Here is a 24,726-nt window from a genome sequence, read left to right as displayed (position 1 = left end):
TCTTTTTTTTTTTCCTTTTCATGTCCAGCTTGCTCATCACCGATATCCATAGGATGCACCAGCGAAGCTGTGACGACGCGCGTCCCTCGGGACGATGGCGACAGCCGGTCAGTCGCCTTGTTTGGGGTTAAAAACGACAGGGATGGCTTTCCTAGGGGCGGTTGCGGGGGAAAGATGCTAAGGCACTGCTGTCGGCGGGGGGGCGGGTGGCTGGGGGCCGCGGCCGGCGGGGGAACCCCCGCCGGCCGCGGCCCCCAGCCACCCGCCCCCCCACCGTCCCGCCCCGACCCGCCCCGCCGCTCCGCCTCCCCGAGCCAGCAACTTCCCCGTCGCCGAGGCGGGCGCGGAGCCCCCCATCAGCCCGGATGGGAGGAGGAGGAAGAAGAGGAGAAGGAGGAGGAGGAAGAAGAAGAAGAAGCAGAGAGAGGCGGCGGCAACAACAACAACAACAACAACAACGACGGTGCCCGGGGGGATGCGGCGGAGCGGGCCGGCGGGAGGCGTAGAGCCGGTTAGAGAGAGAGCGCCGAGCCGTTGTCGCCGCCGCTGCTACCGGCGGGGCTCGGCCGCCGCCGCCGCCGCCTCCTGCTCCGGGCGGCGGCGCTGCTGAGCCCGCGGTGCCTCCGCGCCGCGCCGCCTCCCATCTCCTCGCCCAGCTCTCCGGCCGCGCAGCCCGCAGCGCCAGGCCGCGGCCGGCCCTCCCTCATCCCCTCCCCGGGTGGCGGCGGCGGCGGCGGCGGCGGGGAGGCAGGAGGGGCGCGATGGCGTCCTACGTGGATAACAGCTTCCGCCAGGCGGTGATGAAGAACCCGGCGGAGAGGAGCCCTCAGGTAGGCGGCCCCTTCCCCCGAACCCCGCGACACCCTCCCACCCGAGGGGGGGGACGACCCTTCCGCACCCGGCGGGAGGCCTCCGCTAGCGCGCCCGCCCCGCGCACCCCCGGCCCGGGGCGGGGGGGGAGCCCGGGAGCCCCACGGCCCCGCTCCCGGGGGAGCGGAGCGGCTCCGGCGCGGGTTTCACCCCCCCACCCCCAAACCCCCCAGCGCTGAATTCGCGGGCGGCAAGCTCACGGGAAGGGAAGAAATGCATTAACGCGAACAACTTTCCTCCTACTCTCTAATTTTGGGGGTGGGGGGGAAGGAGAGAGAGAGAGAGAAACGCCAGCTGAGTTTATTTTGAAGGTTGCTTCCGGTAAAAAGAAAAATGCACTTCGAGTACAATTTTTGTTTTGGGGTTTTTTTTGTTTTGTTATTATGCCGCAGTACGCTGTGGCTCTGGATTTGAATTCAATCCCTACTTTTACATAGCTGGCTGGAGCTGGCAGCGCTGTTTCATAATGTTGGAGCTGAGGTCAGTGGTATTCTTGGCAAGTCCTTGCTCTCCAAAGTAGGGTGAAATCCTTACACAATAGCACCAGGCAGGAATTTTTTAGATACCTGCGCCGGGCTCCTGGAGCCCTCTTTGTCGGAGGAGTGCGTGCGTTGAAGCTGTTTGTAAGTGTAATTGCACTTGGAGAGGCTAAGAAAGGTTAAATTGGGGACTGGAGTGTGTACAGAAACATTTTGACTTAACATGACCTGAAAAACAACTAAACTGAATGAGTTCCTTCTGCTCCCGAATGGTTGCTGCAGTGGCTGTTGCTGCCAACTGTCTAAAGACTAATAAGCTTTACACTGATCCCCACATCAAGCTGCGGTTCAATAGCTAATGATACAAGGAGTTACTTTGCTTGGAGTTGTAATGCCATCTGTCCTATTTTCTAAAGGCTTGTCCTGCTCTCTGAGCAGTCCCTGTGTTCTGGTTTTGGGGAAGAGATGGTATTACTGATTATTTTGGCAGGCGGCTGATTGGCTGGTGATGTTTTCAAATTGGGGGCAAAGAGGAAACCTTGACTTTCGGTCGGCACCCATAAGTCATTCCTCCTACTATAGATATGTCATTGTGGTAATGTTATTTTTATCCTCATGCTCATGGAATACGTGTGAGAAAACAAAAACTCCCATGGAAAAATATACTGACTGCATAGGCATTGTATTTAGTGTGTCTTTTTTGCAAATCTTCCTGGTTTTTTCTTTTTTTTTATTTTTCTTTCTTTTTTTTTTTTTTTGAAAAGCTGCTTCTGGAATGTCTTTTTGTGGTGCTAAAGCTGTTTCTCTGTCCTTGTTTGACCTTTTCCAAATGTCTGTTTGCCTTCAGTGCTGGACCCAGCCCTTCAGTGTGTTGTGAAAGCTGAAGGAGGCCGAGTGCTCTCTCCTGGGGAGGACACTCTCCACAAACTTACGGCGAGGTCTCTCACGTTGGTAGAGGCGTAAATTCCAGCCAGGGGAGCCTGCCGGCGGTGTCCGGCCTTGGGAGATGGTTATCGAAGGATGGTCGGGTGTTCAGGAGGAGTGACACTGGCAGATGCTCAGAAACGAGTTGGTCAGGTAGTGGGGCCACCAGGCTGGGCCTGGGGAGACAATGCTTTCCCCTGTGACGTGATCTGTGCCATGTGAACTGTTAAACTTTCTCCTGTCCTTGCCGGTCGGCCCCCCTCTCTAGAAGGGATAACAAAAAAAAAAAAGGCAGAAAGTAAGAAATGACGCAGTGAAGAAATCGGCCCGAATGCAGGGATAAAGCCGGTGTGAAGGGCATGGAGCAGAGAGCTAAATCAGGAACACCAGGGCTGTGTTAATGCTGTAAAACTTCCCGAATCAGCAGACTGGAAGCCTGCTGTGGCAATCGCCAGAGGAAAAAAATCCCACCCTTAAATCCACGAAGCTGACACTGGCCAAAATAATCCATAAATAAGTCAAATTTGTGGGAACCGTAATGTGTTGTTAGCACTGGAAATACTTGAAACCAGTGATCAGGCGTGCCCTCCTGTTGCTGCTGGGGAGAGCAGGGCTTGCAGCAGAAAACTCAGTTGGCATTTTTGTGAATGGCTCGTGTTGAATTGTGTGTGTTGAGGAGTTTTCTAATGTTGGTTCTCTGTTCTAGAAGTTGAGTTTTATTTTACAACAGTGTTGGAATTTGAAAGAAATATGCTTATGCATATAATCTTTGAGTCATTAAGTAAAATTTAAAAAAATCTTTATCTAGAAAGACATAAAGACCTTGTTTTTTCTTCCTCCCTTAAAGTAACTTTTTATTGTTGCTTTACTTGTATTTTCCTTTGCTTGCTATGCTATCTCATAAAGATAGTTACTTAATTTTGGCTTTTGAGAAGTCATGAGGTATCTTTAAAGTTGAGAGAGGGTTGGAAAGAGAAAATGTACTTATCAGATTCATGTCAGTACAGGAAATAACAAGAGAAGTATGTTAGTAGCATATTTGCTGCTTACTTGCATTAACAAACTCATTGGGGCTCAGCTTGCCCCAAATCACGAGGAGGTAAATATGCGTTTGACATTACTATTCACCCTGGATTGTCATGGTGCAAATTTGGCAAAATGACTTCACTGCAGGCTCAGAGGAGAGGAGTGACAGCAGGATAGCCAGCTTGTATTTGTATGTACAGCTTTGAGAACTGCTAGATCTGATACACATTGTTGGAGAAAGCAAACTTAAATTTTCATGAACTTCTGTAGTGCAGAAGTCTCTCAGTAATTTTGGACTGGACTGATTTTTTTTTTTTTTTTGAGATAATGTATTCTGCCATTGCTTTGGAGAATTCTTAGCTTTGTATCTCTTTGGTGTATCCTCGCTTACAGAGTTTTTCTGAATTTTGTGGATTACAACTCAACACTCCATTGACTAAAGAAGCTCAAAAATAAAAAAAAGAATATGTACATGGCCTGTACTTTAACATGCCTGTTGTGTAACAGAGCTCTCCTCTTTAATTGCTTTATTAAACTATTCATTTTCTCTTTGAAGACATGAACTAGGAAGTTAATTTAACTACTTTGGGGAATCTAACTTCCAAATGTACATAAATTACAAACGGTTTTATGCCCTTAAGCTGTGAGTAATAGTGATCTATTTTTTTTTTTCTACAAACATCGTCTTACATGAACTGTTATAGCTTTAAGTCTTTTCAAAACAAATTCTTATTGGCGTCATAGGCCATCTTGGAAAGTGTGCAGTTTTATACTGGTGTAGCTTAATCTGAAAAAATAGGGCTGCTTTTGTTTTCAAACAAGAGAAACTGAGCCCTAATCTCTTTCTTTATCCTAACAACTCATTTGCATGGCATGGCATGGTATGTGAATAACTAGTTAGCTTAGAAACTCCGCATACTAGTTCACTGTTTTCATGCCATGTAGTGACGTCTGCAGGAAGAAATTTTTTTTTTTAATGTATGCCTTATATATGTTATGTGCCTAAGATTTTTTTCCTGGAAACTGCCAGTGTGGTACATTGAGGCAATTCAGTACAGTAGTAATGAATAGCAGAAAAGTAACAGCATCAGACCACATCTTAAGGGGAGAGGGGAGGACTGTACAGTAGCCCTTAGTTTGATACCAGTGCGTCATTTAATGTCAGAAGACATCTAAACAGGATGCTACTGTTGAGCAGATATTCCTTTCTTGAGCACTTGAGAGGAACAATGGTTTAATTATAGGATGTACCTATGCTTTTTCCAAATAAACTTTCAGCTTGTTCCCCAGTTGTGTTGTTTTTATACTTGTAACCACTGATAGCATGATTGTGTGCAATCTTCAGATAAGCCAGAAATGAACATTTCCTTCTTGCTATAGTGATCTCTTAGCAAATAAATACGAGGCTGTCTAGTTTCATGGGATCATAGAAAATAAGCGTTTTACGTGTGTCTAGCATAAAGAATTAGTCTTTAAATTCAGGCTTGTTGTGTATCTGTATATCAAATACACCAGAAGACTAAAATTATCTTTTTCAAAAGAGCTTATTTGGGATTTCTTTCATTTGGAAAACAAAAATATTTTGGAGCTTGAGTTTTGCTTTCAGATTTTCTTCGCTGTCAGCATGCTACCATGTTACCATCTTTTTGATGCTAGTGCTTAAAGAGGAAGGTAACGCCTGTTATCATGCTGCTAACAGCAGTATAACGCTGAGAACTGGTTCTGTTGCTAAATTCTCCTGCTGGTTCTCAGTAGTCCTGAAAAGTGAAGGACTGTGACAGCTGATGCCTGTGGTATTTGGCTGTATTACATTGTTATAGTGGTCTTTCCTTTATGCATCTCAGCGCTTTGTAATGTGGTGTTTCAGGAGCAGCTTTAGTTTGCAAGGTTTGACGTTCTGTTTTTTGGGGGGAGCCGTTTGGCCAACAAAACGAGATTACTAATGACACTTCCCATGGTAGTGTTCAGGCTTTCTGCTGTCTGCAGTAACTAATTCTGAAGTGGGGGCATGAGCCTGTTACGTTTTGTGTTAACATTGTCAGTGTGGTTAGTAACACAGTTTAATGAAGAAAGGCTGTTGCAAGTTCTTGGTCCAGGCACTTTTCTCTTGCTTGGCAGTTGGCTTGAAGTAAAGTTGCCATCATAAAGTCAGCTGTAAGGCTAGTTGGTCTGAGGGAAAAAAAAAAAAAAAAAGCCCTCCAGATGCTGCAGAGTTTTGGAAACTTGTTCAAAATAGTTAACATCCCCAGAATGTGTCTGATGAACTGTAAGTTAAGTGGTGCCTTTTGTTGTCTCTTCGGCTGTAAGTGGGGGAGATGGATACAGATAAAACAGAAGAAGTTATAATAGACATGTATATATAGACCTTTGGCCATAGAGGTTTTTCTTGCTGTGTTTCAGCACTTAACTGAGAGGATAAAAAACCAAAGTAACTCTTTGGAAAAAGTGAGACCTTTACTTGACAAAGCAAGTAATGTATTTGTTTAGTACATAAATAATATCAGAGAATGTATTTTTGAAGTAAATATACAATTTTTTTTTCTCTTAATGTTTTCCCTTGAGCTAGTATTACTGTGCAGCATAATTTCATGCCCAACAAACTTAATTGTATGAATATGTCTTTTTGTGGCTGATAACTAAAACCGAAAACCCTTGCGTAGCTCAGATTTTCTTGTGACCTCTCTAATCTCAGCCTGTCGAAACAGCCCTGGAATGTCTGATTCTGAACTTCCACCATCAATTTTCATGTCCTTCCCAAAACTAAGGGCATGTACTGCAACAGGCTGCTCGGTATCCTGTTTGTTTTGAAAGAAAATATGTTTATTTCCCAGTCTTTTTGACTGAGGGTGCATTTTCCCAGAGCCGTTCATATCTTTGTTGCTAAGAGCTTTGAGAATGGCAAGAACATTGAATTTTTAATTTCTCTTGCAGTAGTTCTCCCCTGTCATAGGGCTAGTACTTTCTGCATTTGTAGATTTCTGTACCCTGTAGTAATATGAATTTCACCAACACTTACAAAGACCTTGGTGTGATCAGGAGGCCTTCACCTATAGAGTAGAAATAGCCGGTTTGAAGCCTTGTCCTAAACACTTGTCTACTTTCTTATTACATCAGAAGATTGCAGCTCGATTAGGTGTACATACCCGAGCCAATTTGAAACTAGGTAACTTGGAAAGTGAGGGTTTAACTGTAGCACTGTTGTGGTTTAACCCTGGCCAGCAACTACGCAGCACACAACTGCTCGCTCACTCCCCCCTGGTGGGATGGAGGGGAGAATCAGAAGGGTAAAAGTGAGAAAACTCATGGGTTGAGATAAAGACAGTTTAATAGGGAAAGCAAAAGCTGTGCACGCAAGCAAAGCAAAACAAGGAATTCATTTACCACTTCCCATCAGCAGGCAGGTGTTCAGCCATTTCCAGGAAAGCAGGGCTCTGTCACGTGTAATGGGTACTTGGGAAGACAAAACGCCGTTAAGTCCAAACATCTCCCCCTTCCTCTCTCTTCCCCCAGCTGTATATGCTGAGCATGACATCATATGGTCTGGAATATCCCTTTGGTCAGTTGGGGTCAGCTGTCCCGGCTGTGTCCCTTCCCGACTTCTTGTGCACCCCCAGCCTACTCGCTGGTGGGGTGGGGTGAGGAGCAGAAAAGGCCTTGACTCTGTGCAAGCACTGCTCAGCAATAATGAAAACATCCCTGAATTATCAACACCGTTTTCAGCACAAATCCAAGACATAGCCCCATGCTAGCTACTATGAAGAAAAGTAACTCTATCCCAGCCAAAACCAGCACAAGCACGAATAAACTCTGTGTAATTTCCTACTTGATTAATTATCTGTTTGGTAGAGTTTGCTTTTGATTTCTGCCCTGCTGTGGCTGCAGAAGTGTTTGCGCTGGGTTCAGGCTGGGTATGTTCCTGTGAGCTGTGAACATGTTTTTGACAGCCTGGTGGACATGCTCTCCTGCATCTAAAAGCTGGGACCATAAGAACGCTGCCTTGCCTTCCCGTGGCAATCTTGCCTAGGAAAGTTAGTGAAGTGAGCAGTGCTGGGCCTGAAGCCTGTGGATCTTCTACTCAGCCCAAGCTTTTTTTTGTCTACTTGCCTCTTAACGTGCTGTTCAGACATAAGAGTATGTGTCTGTACCCTCGGTGATGCCGAAGGGACGGTACCGTCCCACCCGTCCTCACTCACCCCTCTGGTGAGGCTGGGGGGTAGCCAGCGGTGCAGCTAGGGAGGCTATGGTAGAGGAAGGTTATTGCAAGGCAATACTGATGGCCATGACTAGGGTTGCCCTTCTGCTAAAGCTAGTAATAAGCAAAATTATCTGTTGAACTTTTGAGACAAAAAAGACTGGTAGTTCGTTCTTGTCTTGGGTGTAAAAGCGTAGATCAGCAAAAGTAAATGGCACACAAGCGTTTTCCCAAAATCATGTTTTTCCTTAGTAGGAGGATAGTGTGCCATGGGTTATCAGGTTATTCATGGAAAACACTTTGTACCTGGAAAAAAAGATGACGTAAATGTAATCTCTGAAGATGCTTCATTTATTTCAAGCTTATTACAATAGAGGTTAGCTAAGGTTTTGTGAAAACAGTTATTGTTTCTTGAATTCCATTATTTTTAAAAATCTGTATGCTTAAAAGTCTTCAAAAATTTGTATGCTTATGCAAATTATTGAGTAGTGGCTACTAATTCGTTCTGATGAATTACTGATCTGATTTTGATAACTTTTTTCCCTAAATCAGAATGCTGCTACTTAATCTGTTAACATGTTTCAAGAATAACCATATGTATACTGAACAGTCATGGTAAGAACTTTGACTTCCTCATTGAGGGTTTTTTGTATCCTCATGAGAAAATATATTTTGGCTTGTGTTTTGAGAACTTTCCCACAGTAGGAGATCTAATTTTTGCAAGGTATTGTTTGGGAATTCAAAAGGAGCGCTGGCAGAAAGATAGCTCTACAAAGATGCTTTGTGAAGGGCAGCTGAGCCTGTGCGCCTTGTTTGCTGCAGCCAGTGTCGCAGATTTAATTTGCTGGATATATTTTGTGTGAAGGGATTATTTGAATAAGTCTTGAAATGGAAGTGGTGCTCCGCTTCCCTTTTTCTGAAGTTGGTGAAGTTGACTGCTTTTCTTGAAAAGGGAGAGAGAGGAGCCCTACTGCAGTGCTTTTCTTACAGCTTTGTTTTGGAGTTAAAAATAGCTATTTGTTCTCTCTGGGTATCTCTGTGTTATGTCCATATATCTGTAGATGTATTTCTTTGTGTATCTCTGTCTGACTTGAGTAAAAGTGATTTAATATTTGATTTTGAGCAGTTCTAAAGAATTCTGGCCAACAATAACGAGCAGCATGTATATCATTACCTGATCAAAACACTGAAGGAATAAGATAAGCTTAAAATATTTAAATGTTCTTAGGAAAAAAAAAAACCACATGAGCTTACTTTTCAGCAGTGATAAAAATGGAAGGAATTTTCTCAGATTAACATTTCTATGGATAGCAAGATTTCCCCATTTTTCTCTTATTTGTATGTATTCTGATAAGCACAAGCAACATAATGAAAATGCATCTGGTATCAGGGTAAATTACCTGGGAAAGGGTATTAAGTTTTGTGGAAGACATGTTAGTTGAGCATGCCTGTTGTTGACTGTCCTTACCAGACTGTTTGTTTCTGTTTGCTTGCTTTTTGTATGTCTTAAAGTTAAAATAAACTTGGCTTAATAGATAAAAACATTTATTTCATAGTTATTTCTGATTTCCAAAGGGGAAGATGGATCCTGTTCCCTGTGGCACGATGCTTTAAAATTTTTGAGGGTGGTTTTTCTTTTTTTGCAGTTTGTATTTGCAGTTCTGTATTTTTAAGAATACTCTTGTCTCCCATCTTTATTTTACTTTTTCTGTAGTTGAGGGAAAAAATATTGGTACAGTCTTTTCCATTTGAAATTAGTCATTCAGACTTCTTGTCCTGTTAAGCAAAAAATAGACCAAAACTTAGAGGGGTGAGATAGGATGTTACGCAAATGTGGTTTGTAAGCAGTTGATGGAAAAACAAGACTGTACCACCAATACAGTTGGAAGAAGCTTCTGCTTGAGAATTGACTTGCTGAAACCAAAGGCTAAATCTTTCATGGTACATCGTGTTTTTCTAGCAGCAAAGCTTGTTCAGGAGCTTTGTTTCCCATGCTGATGTTCTCTGCTGCCTCATTTGTGCCGATCCAAATGTTCATGAGGCTACCATATGAACAGGATAAGTGATACAATCTTGTTAGCTGAACAAAAGAAAAGTGACTTATTTTTGAGAGGTGGTGTTTGAGGGTCTTTTTCTTTCTAAAATCTGGGTGACTCAATCTGGTTCAGATTATGGCTCCAAATGTCAGTGTTGGTAGAACTGAAGGTGTGAAGACTTGCGCTGCAAGATTGAGAATAAATGCTTACGGTTGTGTGTAGGAACCTCTGAAACAGCTTAACCCCCCCTAGAGAATATATGGTGCTCCATTTTCAAACACTATCTTGAAGTATAAAAAAAATTAAACTGGATGGCATATTATGAGATTATTTATTCTTGATGTATTTCCTAAAATGAGAATGTTTTTTTACTTATGAGGCATACATGCAAGATGCTTCTTGAGAGGGAAGTCTTCCATTTTTGTTTGTTTGTTCTGAGGATTAACCTCAAAGGAAAGTTTTGTAATAAGTCTCTAGCTCTAAGGTTTTTTCCCCCATTAAAATATAGCAATGGTAAGAAACCAGGGTAGTAACACTACCTTTGCGTGCACTGAATTGGGTGGATAAAAGATGCTAAGGCTGATATATTTTTGTATTGCTAATACTGAATCTTGTCTGTATTTATGTTGCTTTGTTGTATGGTAGCTGAAAAATGCATGCTAGTAGGCTGTCTTCCCAGGGGGAAACAAAGGTGTAAAGTGAAACTTAATTTTATTGGTGTGCAAGTTAAGAGACATGCACACTTTTCCACTTGGTATCTGAAATCTGTTGGGACATACCTGAAATAGGTACCCTATAATGTTTTTGTTTTGACTTTGAGATAAGTGTTTAATCTTGTCAGGAAACCATTCCCTCACCTGCACAGAGCATTTTCTCAGAATGTGTAATCTTGCTGAAATCAGTAGTACCTTGCAATTGTGTGAGTAGCCAGCACTCATTTGAACGGTTGCATGGATTTCGACTATTTGTCAAAAGACATATCAGAATACACAACATACACAATAGTAAATATTTAGATACATTTTGAACTGAGACACAGACAGACTTGGCTGTGCAATATTACAGGCTTCTTTGTATCTGTTGTCAGTGTTCCTGTGGGTGTCAGAAGTGTCCTCCCTCATCTGCGCAGCAGGGCAGGCAGGCGCTGCTGAAGCAGACATTGTGCCCGATCACTTTTACCCGTGTGCCGTAGCTCGTTCTGTTTTTGAAGGTGACATAGCTATAGTAATAAAAAAGGTGCACTTTTGTTTAAATAGCTACGTCAATATTTTGAAGTCATGGCATTTTACTGTGTTTATGTATGATGGTGCTTAGTGTTGAAATAGCTTTGAACTTTATAAGTTAGCAACTGCAAAATTAAAATGTAGTTAAAATGTATTAAGTTGTATCATCAAGGAAGAGCAGGCCCCACAGCAGACAAGATGATGTTGTTAAAGTATCGCTGAATTCTGTGATAGCCAATTAGAAATCGTTGCTATTAAAAAGTGAGAGGAAGCAGGCTGAGTGTACCTGCACTGATGGTCCTGCTGAGGAACTCTGCTTGTGGAATCGTTCCTCGACTCTGGAGGAACCACAGACTCCAAAAAGATTGAAAAACTGGAATAAAAATGCAGATGCCGGGTGCTGCTGAAGCAGAATGTGTGGCAAAGATGTTTTGTGTGGTTGGGCTTTTTATCCCGGTTGGTAAAGTCATGACAAGATGCTGAAAGCTGAAGTGATGTAGTTGATCTTGATGCACGTTGTGATTTCCTGTTGAGGGTGGTTAATGACTGGCAGCTTCTCCAGTGAAGGCAGTAAGTGGCCCATCGATTGAAATTACATTAGTACTGTTCCTTTTGTAAAATATTAATTTAGCTTGTGGATGAAATACATGTTGAGAACATGGAGAAATACAGTTTGGTTGTATAGGTTCCTTTTTGGCTGTAGTCTCAAAGGAACGAGTGGCAAATGCATCTTAAGAAAAACAATAAATGGGGGTATAGTTCATGGAGGATGCTCTATCCGAGTATGAAACTAAAAATAAGATTTTGCACTGGTTAATGATGAGTGCTGGTCAGGTGGTGTCTCTCTGTAAAGTCCTCTTTATTAGTGCAGTAGCTAAGTAGTTTGAATATATTCCCTGCTAAGGAGGTAGCAAGCAGATGGTAACACTCCCGGTGAGGCAGTTTTCACTCTGAGTTATGGGAAAGGTAGTTGTGAGGGTCTCAGTCTGAGTTGCATTTCATGTTCTCTGTCGGTCTGTGGTACACATTTCTAGATGGTACATCAAATTTGTTGGGTGTCTACAATGTATTTGTTACACAAAGCACAAAAAATCCAGACCCCTGTGTGAATGGCACGCAGTGGTGTGATCTGAGGACTGAAGTATTTCACACGCGCTGTAGGTATGGAAACACAAGTGGCTCCGCCAGCTACATGCTGACCAGGAACAGGCGCTTGCTGGAATGAGGGTAATTGAGTTTCCATCCTTGTCACAGCTTCTCTGTTACTGCTGAAAGCTGCTAATTAGCGCTGATGCCCTGTTTTAATTTGTGATGATTTAGTTTGAAAATGCCGACTCCTTGGTCGCAGGCCACTGAACGACTGTCAGATGGCAACACAATTCCAGCTCAGCTATTAAAAATGATTTGAGGTAACAACGCCAAGGGAAGGATGATAGTTGTGGTTGTTGTAGATATTTGCCAAGGTGGAGGAGAGGAGTATATTCCATCTCTGCCGTATTTTAGGTAGCCATCTATTTTAGTGCTATTAGTTCTTATTTTACCAGACTGAGTATTGATGCATAGCTGGTCTCCACTACTCCTAAATCCTCTTTAAGAAGCTTGTAAGACTTGGAGGAATATCTCTTTAGTAGTCAAAAAACTTCTAGACTACTGGATATTGCTGGAAAATATGATTGCGTACGTGACATGGTGGTGTATAAATGCTTTGTTAGCTTTGTAAAGCAGTTCTAAGGACCTGGAGCAAAAAAAAATTGAGGTTTGGGGTAGGATACTTCTTTTTGACCCATGTGAGAAGATGGTATGTTTCTGAATGCCCGGGTGAATTATTAATCCTTTTTTCATTCTCCCTTCTCTTACTCATTCTTTGTACCTAGACTTGTGCTATGTTTTAACCTCTGTCTTATTAATTTGATGTCTTGTAGTTTCTCCCTTTCTAAACCTCCATTGATAGTGCCTTTTGAATTTTATGCCTTAAAGTCATCACTTCAGGTATTTTTCTTACTAGGAGAGCACTTAAAAAGAAACAGCAGGGTGGTTTTGGCTAATACTTTCATTCACATGTATTGATTTCTGAGTGGGAAGTAAACTCTTCTTTATTTACAAATTGCAATACAGTGTATATTATACAAGTTGTTGTCCACTTTTAAAACAAAAAGTACAAATACCCTCAGTATGTCCTCATCGGAATTGGCATATGTCAAATTTCTAACCTTATTGGGTTGATAAACTAGCATTGCTGTTTAAGGTCTACTGTTCTTATGTGAATGAATAGTCTACGTGAATTTAAAAATAAAGACAAAATAATGGCACTTTCTTACAGTCCATCTTGGCTGGATAGTAAACGAACATTTAGCCCTGACGAAAGTAACACGGTTTATAGTGACACAACCTACATAAATCCAGTTAGATTTGCTGTTGACATTGGCCCATGTTCCAGTGTATGAGTTACCTTACATTTCTTTTGAACAAAGGAGGTTTGTTTGAAACAGGTGCTCTAATCGTTACCCTGGCCTTTATAAATAGCTTTTAGGTGAAGTATTACTTCTGTTAGCTGTGGGTGACTTCACAAGGCATCTTGGTTTATTGCGTGAGGTTTCCATTTAAAAAAAAAAGCCATCTTGGCTATAGCTTCGTGATGTTTACTGCCTCATACGTTGCTGTTTATTTTTAGAGTGTACTTGTTACAATTTGTCAGCCAAATATTGGTCTGTCACCTCTGCTGTTAGATAGCTGCTGAAATGCCGTTCCCAAAATGAGTTTTTTAAGCTACATGTAATGAATTAATACCTACCCTGGCCGTTCCAGGGTAGTCTTAGTTTCGGTAGGAAATAACGCAGCTAGAACTTGCCAACTTTGCAAAACCTATAAAGCGGTAGAAAAAAACTAGGTGCTTTTATTAAGTGTTGCAACTGTACCATAATGTGTTAAACTCAATTAATGTGCTAAATGTTTTTGAGAGTCTGTGGTAAGTTGCCTGAGCCTGTCGAAAGGTTTGAATGTTATTTATGAACAGTAGTGAAGAATATTTCTAAATCAGTTGTAAAACGAGCCAGGAGATATTGAAGAAATAGCAGGGCCAGTATCTAGGCTGGTAAGACATGCCTACTTAAACACTGTGCATTGCTTTAGGAAAACTGTATCAGAATTTCTTTTAAGGAAAAAGAAAGTTCTGCTTTATACAAGTGACATCTGATACCTTGCTTGATTTCTTTCCCTGTTTCTTCTATTTATAGATGTCTTGAGTTTGGGATTTATCTGAAAGCTAAGGTCAGGAAGTGCTTTCCTCCAAAAATGCTACTTGTTGTGGTTTTCTGGCATGTCCTATCCCCTCTCCTTCCCAAAAGGAACTGTACAGAAAGTGTTTTTCCACAATGAAACACAGATCCTCAGCTCTGCAGATTTCATGCTCTGACTGTGGCATACACTGCTTCACTTTCAGAAATGAAACTTTTTTAATCACTCTCGGTGTCCACATCAGTTATGTGGCTGTTTGATTAACATGCAAAAGGCAGTAACTACTTTAGTTTGAATTATTACTACTTTGAATAGAGTCTATGTGTGGGTTGGGATGTGGAGGCAGAGGAACATAGGCTGTATCCGATTTGGTAGGACTTACTTCCCGTGTGGATTTCCAGATGACCTTAATGACTTTGTTTTAGACAGGAGTATGTATATATGTGGGGGAGATGCTCATCCATTCCCTATGCTTCCACCAACCATTTAAGGTCATGGAGGACCTTAAATGTGGAAGGTCTCTCCCACCTTGGAGGTGATGAGAATAACAAGCACATGGTCATGAAACGCATGAAGTTTTTTGCGAGTTCTGGTACATGGAAGAGGTTCTCCCCAACTTGCAAACAAAAGGCAATTACTTAAACCCATCCTCTGAGAGAGTATGGCAATTCTGAGGGCAGCAAAGATGTGGGAATGCAATGAATGCTTTTGACTAAATAACTGGTTTTGTCATAGTCGGGGTTCAGTGCAAGGTCTTAAATTGAGGATTGATTTAGTCCTGTTTGGTCATTAAAGTTTGCACTATTGTTTATGCAGCAGAGCAACTGAACTTGTGTGCTTGTGGTATGACCACTTACAGCAAGCACGTACCTTAAAGTACTTTTTAAGAATAGCTATTGCTATACGGAATTGAAAATGAAGTTATATTTGAAGACATGATTAAAATCTTTAACTAAACAAAGGCCCTGCACTCAAGTCTTCTTGTGATGTTCCCCTTTTGAAAATTTATTTAAACCTATGTACTTATTGAAACTACTGATGACCAGTAACTGCTCCTTTTTGGAATACAGGTGTGGCAGTATGTTATATAGTCTATGACTATTTTGTCATTTGTCTTTTTTATATTGTTTCATACTTCCATATGCAGTAAACTAAATTGTATTTAGAATTAGGACTGTCAACAGTAGTTGAACATTTTGTTTAGCTTCAGATTTGTGTATCTGGCTGTTGTATAATTTTTTATAATGGGCTTGATTTGTGTTTAGTAATTTGCATTTACTTTTAAGAGACTTTGCAATCTGTCTTGAACAGGTTTCAAAAAAACAAATTCTGAGTTTCATTGTCACTGTTTAACAATCTCATCCTCAGTGTGCAGTGCCAGTTGAAAGAGGCTTATGAAATCAACTCTGTATGTCTGAAAGTTTTCTTAGCTGTTGAAATTCAAAGTACTGATCAGACTGTTTTTATTCCAAAAAGTAGTGTGGCATTTGTTAAGAAACAGTCACGAACAAAATCTTTTTCTGTATTCGCCATGTTTCTAACCTTCTTGGTGCCCTGATGATTGGGATATCAATTTTTAATTCTATATTAACTAAGAGATGGGATTAAAAACCCAAGTGTCATTTTGATATGAGTCCCAGTGCTCAGAGGGCTTGTGAAATGGTGGTCCTGCTCCTTTTTTCTTGGCCAAAATTTTCCATAGACTCCACAGAGGGAGAGTAACTTGTGTGTTTTCACAACTTTTCTTTTCTTTTGCTTTCAGATAGTCACCGTAATAATTGGGCTGCTTTGATGTTTTTCTTGTATTCCTAACTGTTAACCCTGTAAAATAACAGGGACCTACAGTTAAGACAAAAAAACCCCTTAACATCTACTAACTTCTGTGTCTTGTCTTCCAGCTGCAAAATGTAGAGGGGTAGTAAGCATCTTTTCAGGTGCTTTGCTGTCTGTTGAAAGTTGCCCTTGAAACCACTGGAATCAGGTTGCATGTCAAAACGAGTAATTTTGTATTCAATTTAATGAGTGGAATTGGTAGCTGTAAAGTAGGGCGAGAGGCCATGTGTTGGGTGCTGAAGATGATCCTTTTTGCATCCACTACTCTGTTTCTTAGTTTAGTATCTGAATGCTCTCTAAAATATCAGAATGGACATGTACCTTTCAAGATGGATGTGTGGGTGTTTTTTTCAGAATGAAATGACAAAGTAGTGGCTCTAAGTAGTTATAAAAGCAAGATCTAGTTCTGCAGATGAGCTATGACTGCATCCAGCGACACCCCATCAAACGTGGTGGTCTGCAGGCAACGCGGTCGTGTTCAGCAGCAGCTTCTTGATGTTGAGGCATTTCAGCAAATTTCAGCTCTAAGGGTAGCATGGCCCCTATGATACCTGCATTGCAGCTGCTCTGGAATGATGACCTGCTTGGAGTACACTTGCAAAACTTGAAGATGCTGCAATCGTGAGTAATTTAGAAAATTTTAGTTAGGAGCCTGCTGCTCAGGAACGTACATTTACGTACAGTAGCTTTTCAAATAGATTCCAGCTTAATTCACTTACAAATTCTTTACTTTGAGAATACTAAAAGGAAATTATTCCTGGGAAATTAATTCCCCATTTTAGTTAATCTTCTCAGGAGACCTGTGAAGAGCTTGGTAAAGGTTTTTCCTGTAATTAAAAAAAAAAAAAAAAAAAAAAGGAGGGGGGAAGTAAATAAGTGATGTGTGAGACCACCTGCTAACCAGAAGATTGTCTTTTGATCCAAGACAGGTACAGAAACTGGAGTGAGAAGCTTCCAGGTAGCGGCAAGATAGTGACCTGATAAAAAGCCAGATACAGAAAAAACGTTGGACTACTTAATACAGCATCACCCACACAGTGGGTCATCTTTTGTGTGTGTCAGCTTGCGTATTATACTACCATTACCTAATTCTGTTTCCTGGATGAGCAGAAGGCTTTTTTCCTCTCTCTAATTGAGAATCTCCAGATTAGTATCTACTGTGACTTTTAATTTTTTTTTTCTTGGCTACTCTTCTCATTCTGCTGTTTATTCTCTCTGCTCTTCTCATTCTCTTCACAGTTGCAGGCTTTTCTGTGTGTGGATCTCTATTTCTGATTGGTTTGTGCTGCCAGGATTCAGCTTTCTAAAATTCCAAAATTATTCACTTTGGTAATGAACAATGCAAGAAAAATGCTTTAGGGGTAAAAGGGAACTCAGTCTGTTATAAGCACTAAAGCGTACTTGCTGCTTATGGACAGATTCTTTCCCCAACCTCAAAAAATGCACTTTTTATAAATCCCATTTAGTGTCAAAATCTGAAGGATGAGATAGCAATTGCACTGACATCTCTTAGTATGCGGAAATCTAAAAAGAACACTACGATTATTTTTTTTGGCTTGTTACTTCTGAAATTTCTATTTAATCAATAGTCTGTGGTTTACATTTGCTTTTTATTAAAAAATAAAGTTCCCAGTAATAACAACATGATACTGGTGACACACATTAGAAATCGTTTCTGACAGTGTTTATATTTAAAAGATTCTATTCAAACATCTGTTTACACTTGGATAAAATCAAGAAAATGTCCTTGCTGTCCTGTGGGGTGTGTGCGGTTTCTTTGGTTTTGGTTAATTTTGCATTAAGAATAAATGAGTTAGGGCAACTGAAACTAACATGCTACACTGAAATTGTATTGATTGATAGCATGAAATGTTTGAAACAGGAGTATGCTCTCAATGTTCAATTGTGGAGTGTTTTTTGTTATTTTGTTCTCATTATGATTTCTTTCTCTAGTTAGCATGAGTTACAATTGCTATTAATATACATGTAACAATTCATAATTATCCTCAGTTTCAACAAATAAAGTATGTTCTTTAAAAAAGGAAACAAAACTTCTCCACTTTGTGTAGGAAGACTGTAAAATATCATAAATGAGTGTAAGAATGAGGATGTACTTTCCAAATCGGTGTTTCATATTTGGGGTTGTGGGTAGCAGTTTGTCAGTCTTTCCCCTGGTCTGTTAAAGATGTAATCTGGAAAATCAGCTGGCAAGTAAATTATTCAAATGTTATGCCAGCTTAAAAATATAGATGGCATCCGGAATTAAGTACTAATTAATAACTTTTAGTGGAATCCTGAAGATGTTAAAGCTTATTTCTCATAACTAAGAAATCCGGCTAATTTTGTGCGTTTTCTGTTAGCTGCTGCTTGTTTGGCACTTGACAAAGCAGCAGTGGGAAAAATTATGGATCTGGATACTAAGAAATGCTTTTATAGTCAATGTAAAAATATACCTTTTACTCTCACTCTAAGTTTACATGTGTAATCAAATATTTTAATGCCAGACTGTTTTGCTCTCTATTGTCATTAGAGCTGGGACAGCAAGCAGAGGACTTTAGTGCTTTTTTTTACAGCCAATTTGACTTCTTATAAATAAACTCTCTGGTATGTATTTTTGTGTCCAGCTCCTTTGAGCATCACTGGAAGTTACCAATGACAGCAATGTAGAGAGAAAACTTTTTTGGTGTTTCTGCATTACGACTGTACTGCTCTTCTGTACTTGTTACCCTGTGGACAGCTGAAAGACGTTGCCTGTTTCACAAGGCAGATCTTAAGGCATTTCTGTTGACGGGACTGGTGGTAGGCTGCTGTTTGGAGGGACCTTACAGCTATTTAAATTAGCTGAGTCATTAAAAAGTTAATTTTAAAATACCACAATAGCTTTATCTGACCCTATCTTTCTGCCACCAACGTGCACTTACTTTTAACGCTCCCAGGAGAAAATTATTTTTGTGTATCTTCCAGTTCTTTAAGGATGACAAAAGATGTTTCTGATGCCCTGCAGTTTGATTTGGTATGTGAATGTGTAAGGATCATGTAGTCTTCAGTAGCTAATTCAGTTACACTGCATCCTTACATGGGTTCTTGGGTCTCCATGGTTAGCCTATAAATATATTTGAAATTGCAAGGATGAGACAAAAGCTTTCACCAGTCAAACCTAATAGCGACAAAAATGATTATTAGTGAAACTATCTTTGCAATCTGGAAGACTTAAGCAGATTTGTTAGGGAGCCTGCTACAGTTTCAGGTAACTTTGACCTTCTTTCCTAACTGGAGGAAGGGAGAGCGTTTTATCATGGTTAGGCTGGTTGAGTTAAGGTGTGCATGTAGACTTGGGTGTTGCTAATGGAAGTGGATATTTTTTCTCTTGCCTGGATGAGATGCTCTGCATCAACCTGAGCACCACTGTGCTGCTGTCTGTGTAAGGCTTTTATTGAAATAACCATCTGTAATTTTTTTCCTTCAGAATGAAGAGAGCATCCTGTAACTCTGTAGAATGCGTTTTGTATACAATTGGTGTTTTTCCATGTTAATATAACCTTTTCTTCCTAATGGAATATCCTCCATTATCCAAACCTAAGAAAGATAATTTGGTGTCGATATTTCGTCCTGTTTCTCTTAAGAGAAACTTAGCGTAGCTTATTTGGGGGGGGGGAAAAGTGTTCGTATGCAAAAGAAGTGTAATGGCCAGCTTGAAAGTGTACGTTGGCTCATATCTTATGAACAGATGCTAATATTTAAGAATAATGCGGGCAATAATTACTGTCTTGGACAACTTGGAAATATTAGCTGCAGGCATTTTAAAATGTTAATAACCTTCAGCCTGCTAGTCCAGACAGTTTCTGAAGGCTGTTAAATAATGAAGTGCAGTGATGTTCACCAGAAGCAGCCTAACAGCCAACAGAGTAGGTACTACTTTGTGTGACATTTTAACATGTAGTGGATGAATATTAACCACTTTACCAGAACAATGTCTTTCTAAGAGCTTGGTGGTTTTTTTAAAGGCTAAGCCCCAGATGGGTAATACAGGAAAAGAAATGAAATAGAAGAGGATAGGAGGTCAGAGTACGTGGTGCATGTTTCCAGGTAGCTACTTTTTCCTTCTCTGTTAACTGTCCCCTCCAGCCACTTGGCACTTGATTTGTGGTTCTTTAGAAAAACATATTGTTTCATTTACTGTAATGGCAGAAGAAAGTAACTTTCAGAGGAAGGTTATATAAGGAGAAAGTGGGGGACTTGAGTTCATAGCGACTCAGCCCATTTTTTGCTTAAATACAACTGAGAAATTTTAGGGTAACCTCATTAATTTTAATTTACAGAAGCAAGTGTGTGAGTATCTTTTATTGCAAAATAGTGTGAAGGGCTTTTTCAGTATGACAAGGTTTTTAACTTATTTCTACTCCCCCCGCATTTGTTGCTTTCATTCAGATCCAGATAGAAATGTGCTTTAACTGGAATCGGACTTTAGCATCTCCTTGATTTAAATGAACTGTATTGGCAAAGCTGTTCATCCACTGACTTAAGAGACTCGAAAGTCATATATAAATTGCATACAGTACTGTAGGTGCAGGAGTTTCTCATGTCTGGACTGGGATGCTCAGAAGGAAGAGAAATGTCAGTGATGCTCTCCTGTATAGTGGTACCAGCCTAACTTATGCTCTGATCAGTTTTTATACCAGCAAAAATGCTTTTGATCATGTCATATTACCAAATACTCATTTTGTTCTGAGAAGTGACATAAACTGTACTGGCAAAGCAGCTTTTGCAGATGTCTCCGCTCGTGTCAGCTAGGTTTGACTGCCTTCACAGGCTGTTCTTTTTATAGACCTGTCTGGAGAGAGAGGGAGTGTAGGAGTGATAATAACAGCTTTCATTTTTGTGAAATTTAGTGAAGTGTTTGCAGTCTCCTTGATATCTTCCTGTATAAGTATTACTTTACCAATGAATTAAATGACTGTTAAGCTAACTGATCTGCAGGTGTTCCTAAATTTTTGGACATCTGTGATGTCGATAGGTGTGTCTCATCTCACTATGCTGCTATTCATAAGAGAAACTGCAACAGTCCTCTAACTTTTTCCAATAGATTACAAAAATATGGTGCAACTCATTACGAACCCTATTTGTAGAGCAAAAAGGGTGAGAGAAGAATGCTAAGATGATAAATATTGCTGTAACAATCCATTAGGCAGGCTGACAAAAGTAAAGGTTGGACTACTGACTGTATTTCATATTTCAGGAGGATGAGCAGGGGCATGGCATGGCTGGGTCTTTTGTAGTATTATTTCTGATCTTACTAGTCTGGCATGTCTTTCAAAAAGAAAATGCTGCTATTGTAAAGGGGAGGGGGAAATCCATAGATCTGTGATTGAATGGTTTGAGGGGGAGGATGAAATTTTCCTGTGGGGAGACCAGATATACTTTTAGTAAATTAATAAGATAAACAACCTTTCTGTACTTTTGTGCTTGGCTACAAAACAGTGCTTGTAGGGGGAAAATCAGGAGCTAGTTAATCTTTTTGTCCCTCTTTCATTGACAATACAGTATCTGTAAATACAGGTCTGATATTTTAAGTTTTTGTTACTTAAAAAATTGGTTGTGACAATTTGAAATTGAAAGCAACATTGCTAAAGTCAATTCAAACAAGCAAGAACTTCAAATTTTGATGAAGCATCCTTACATGGAAGACCTACATTCTTTCTTCTTTATTTAAAAACAGGCAAACCAAAAGAAAACTGAAGGAAGTTGTCCGTGCTGGCATTGGTGGATACACTGCTAGCACTGCTTCAAAACAGAAGCAACATCCAAAATTAATACATGAAATAAAACTTTTAACTTGCCAGCGTGAAGAAAGTAAATAACACTTCAAGACCTCCATTAACTCCCAATTTCTTCTTTTACAGTAAAGCTCATAGTCTCTCTTATTTCCGTACAGAAACATAATCTAAAACCTGACAAAGACTCAACCTTTTGTTGCCATTAGAAATGAAATATATTCACTCCTTGGTATCTAAGACAGCCAAGCATTTCTGTGACTTTAAATGATCTTGAAGTGTTAAGAGTAGGATCTGTATTTGTGTTTGGGATGCTCTTGTTCTCTCGAAGACTGTGTTGTGTATGCAAGGGGTTGAAATAAAAATCATGGCATGATGTTCATAAATACATAAATACCTTAAAGTTTTCTTTCTTAATTCTTGGTTTCAAAATGTACTGGAGAGAGAGGTTATATTTTGGTAATCTCAAAACAGATCTGTTTACATCATAGCTAAACAGTAATTTTAGAGACAATGCTGCTTGTGTAAACTATAGAGGCAAAAAATAGACTTCCAGTACTCATAAGACTTGCTTGTTTTTCGTAGCTGCATTGTTGTCCATAGGAAGGTTCGCAATTTGTTTAATTAAAGCTTGCTCTGTAAACAGTGGAAAAAGTTATCACTTTTTTTTACCTGATGATTCTTTTTATATCCTTTGAAAACTGGCATGCCAAATTTGACAGGAAAATTGACAGTATGTTTTATATGTTTGCTTGTTTTCCCACCTGAAGTTAAGAAGGAACTTCTTTAAGTAGTCATAATCTAGATTTATCAGATTTAAAAGTGAATCATTTTAGTGCTTTTGACAGCATGCATTTAACAGCATGTGTTGTGCGTAGCAAAGAGGGAGCAGCAAGTAAATGGAGTGGTCCATCAGCAGCTGCCAAAACTGTACACTGGATTTAAGCCGTAGCTATTAATCAGTTCTGCTATGAACAGGAAGAAAATGCATCAAAAGCCTGTAGGGTGTTGGGAGGGGAAATTCTTTCACTCTGCTAAACAGAGAAATATACTTTATTTAGTCATACAGCAGTTTCTTAAGTTGTCTGAACTAGTGGAGTTGTGTTTAAAGTGTTTCACTTTTGTGAATTTCATTTGTTGCAAATGTGCTAATAAAAGGTTTTTCTGAAAATACAACTGAAGCCATCAGGATTAATTGATTATCTTTTAAACAAAGCTGCAAAGATTTAATCTATTAAATTATCTTTCTGTGTTTCTGCAGAATAGTGAAAGGAGGATGTGAACCAAAATTGCTTCTGCTGCTTCTTTCAGGTCTTGCAAGTTCACTTTTCCTCTATTCCTATCTGAAATAGTTTTTTTTTTTTTTTTTTTTTTTTTTTTTTTTTTTTTTTTTTTAGTCCTGAAAAGATCGTAGAATCATAGAGTAGTTTGGGTTGAAAGGGACCTTTAAAGTTCATCTAGTCCAACCCCCCCTGCAGTGAGCAGGGACATCTTCGACTAGATCAGGTTGCTCAGAGTCCTATCCAACCTGACCTTGAACGTTTCCAGGGATGGGGCATCTACCACCTCTCTGGGCAACCTGTTCCAGTGTTTCACCACCCTCATTGTAAAAAATTTCTTCCTTATATCTAGAAGATAACACTGTAGTATTTTGAAGTTGTAAATTGTGCAACACTGAAAATTACTGAGACAACATCCTTTACTTGTGTGCTGTCACTAACAAAGCATAAGTTGTGCTGGATTGAAAGTAGAACTGTAGAAATGAGTACGTTGGTGGAACCTGAAGAAAATGTTTTCTTTCAGATTTATATAAGCTACCCATACTGCCTGACTTGCTCAGATTTAAAGGGATGTATCTGGCAAAACCCCCACAGTGAGTCACAAACATTTTTCTCTCAGGAAACTATGAATTTCCATTTCAGGAAGTGGAATATAAATAACCTTCTGTAAGAAGACCAAAAATTCTTTAGTTAATATAAAATTTTAATAGTAGATATTAGATCACTGATATTTTCAAGGCCCAGAATTAATCAAGTGCGAGTCAATAGTATTTGTGCAGCTTTCGAAAGAATTTTTTTAAATGTTTTTCTAGATCACTAATGCTAAAATAGTTGAAAAAATTGGAGATGGATATAGCTATAGCAAGTCTCTGTTTTTGATTGCTTTCTTTAAAATTTTGAGTTAGGGATTTGGAACAGGGGATAGAGCTATTAAAAAACTTAATGAATGGCCTAATATGCACCAGTATTTCTCATTTATACTTGTATCGGTAAAAGCTGGATTTTTCTTATGAAACTATTCTGCATAGACTGAAATTAAAGCTACTCTTGGGTCCTGTGAGGAATGGCTGCCTATCAGTAGTCAAAATGTCACTTCTGTTGCATCATGATTTAAAGAAGTCTCTGGGTCTTCTGATACACGTCACAACTCCAGAAAAATACCTATTATGCTGTGGTGTGTAGCTGTTGAATCACCTACATGAATGTACATATTTGCTCGAGTGCTACAAGGGGTGGTATTATTTCACACAAGACAGACACATTAAAATTTTTCAAATAAATTTTGCAGATAGAATACTGATGCTTCTGGTTTTCTACCTAAACTTATTCTAAAATGTGCCCTCAATATGAAAATAAAACTGATTACAGGTATTTGCATATTTCTGTTCATTTGGAAGGGGACAAGTCAGAGTTTCCCAGTTATTACTACAGTATCTTAAAAGATGTCTACAAAAAGGAAATTTCTGGCTAATGTTTGTGAAGATAACTAGGGACATTTGATAAGTTAAAGGGTTTTTATTATTATTATTCTATTGTCACAGCCTCAGCATTTCTGCTGCTGCATATAACTTTCTCATAGTATAAGAGAAAAATGACTTGACCGCAGCAAAATGAGAAGAAAGATGCCATTCCTCCTACGAGATGTGGTTTCGTTAGGCATCCACAGAGGAATACTTGCATTATATGTTCAGACTGAGGGAGGGGAGTGTGGACCAGGTAAGAAGTTAGGAAATGGGATCTTGTAGCTAGTGGAAAAGGTAAACTTGCTCCTGAAAGAAGGGGCTATTATTAGTGAATGGTACTACTGCTTGCTTTCAAAATGAGTGGGAGTGGTACAAAACTAACTTATTTGACAATA

At 39.9% G+C, this 24,726-nt stretch overlaps 1 protein-coding gene across 2 annotated transcripts in view; it reads left to right on the top strand.

Moving 5' to 3' along the window:
* Positions 1-761: 761 nt before the first annotated feature.
* The window catches only part of RAPGEF2 (Rap guanine nucleotide exchange factor 2), a 193,267-nt gene continuing 169,302 nt past the window's right edge, over positions 762-24,726 (top strand). For both annotated transcript variants that reach the window (XM_050895285.1, XM_050895284.1), the window contains exon 1: positions 762-830. In XM_050895285.1, the coding sequence (XP_050751242.1) occupies positions 762-830 (69 nt within the window). The remainder of the gene's footprint in view (positions 831-24,726) is intronic.

Source organism: Gymnogyps californianus, chromosome 4, assembly GCF_018139145.2.
Source record: "Gymnogyps californianus isolate 813 chromosome 4, ASM1813914v2, whole genome shotgun sequence".
In the NCBI taxonomy this organism is placed as follows: domain Eukaryota; kingdom Metazoa; phylum Chordata; class Aves; order Accipitriformes; family Cathartidae; genus Gymnogyps; species Gymnogyps californianus.
This window is presented reverse-complemented; position numbering and strand designations above follow the sequence as displayed.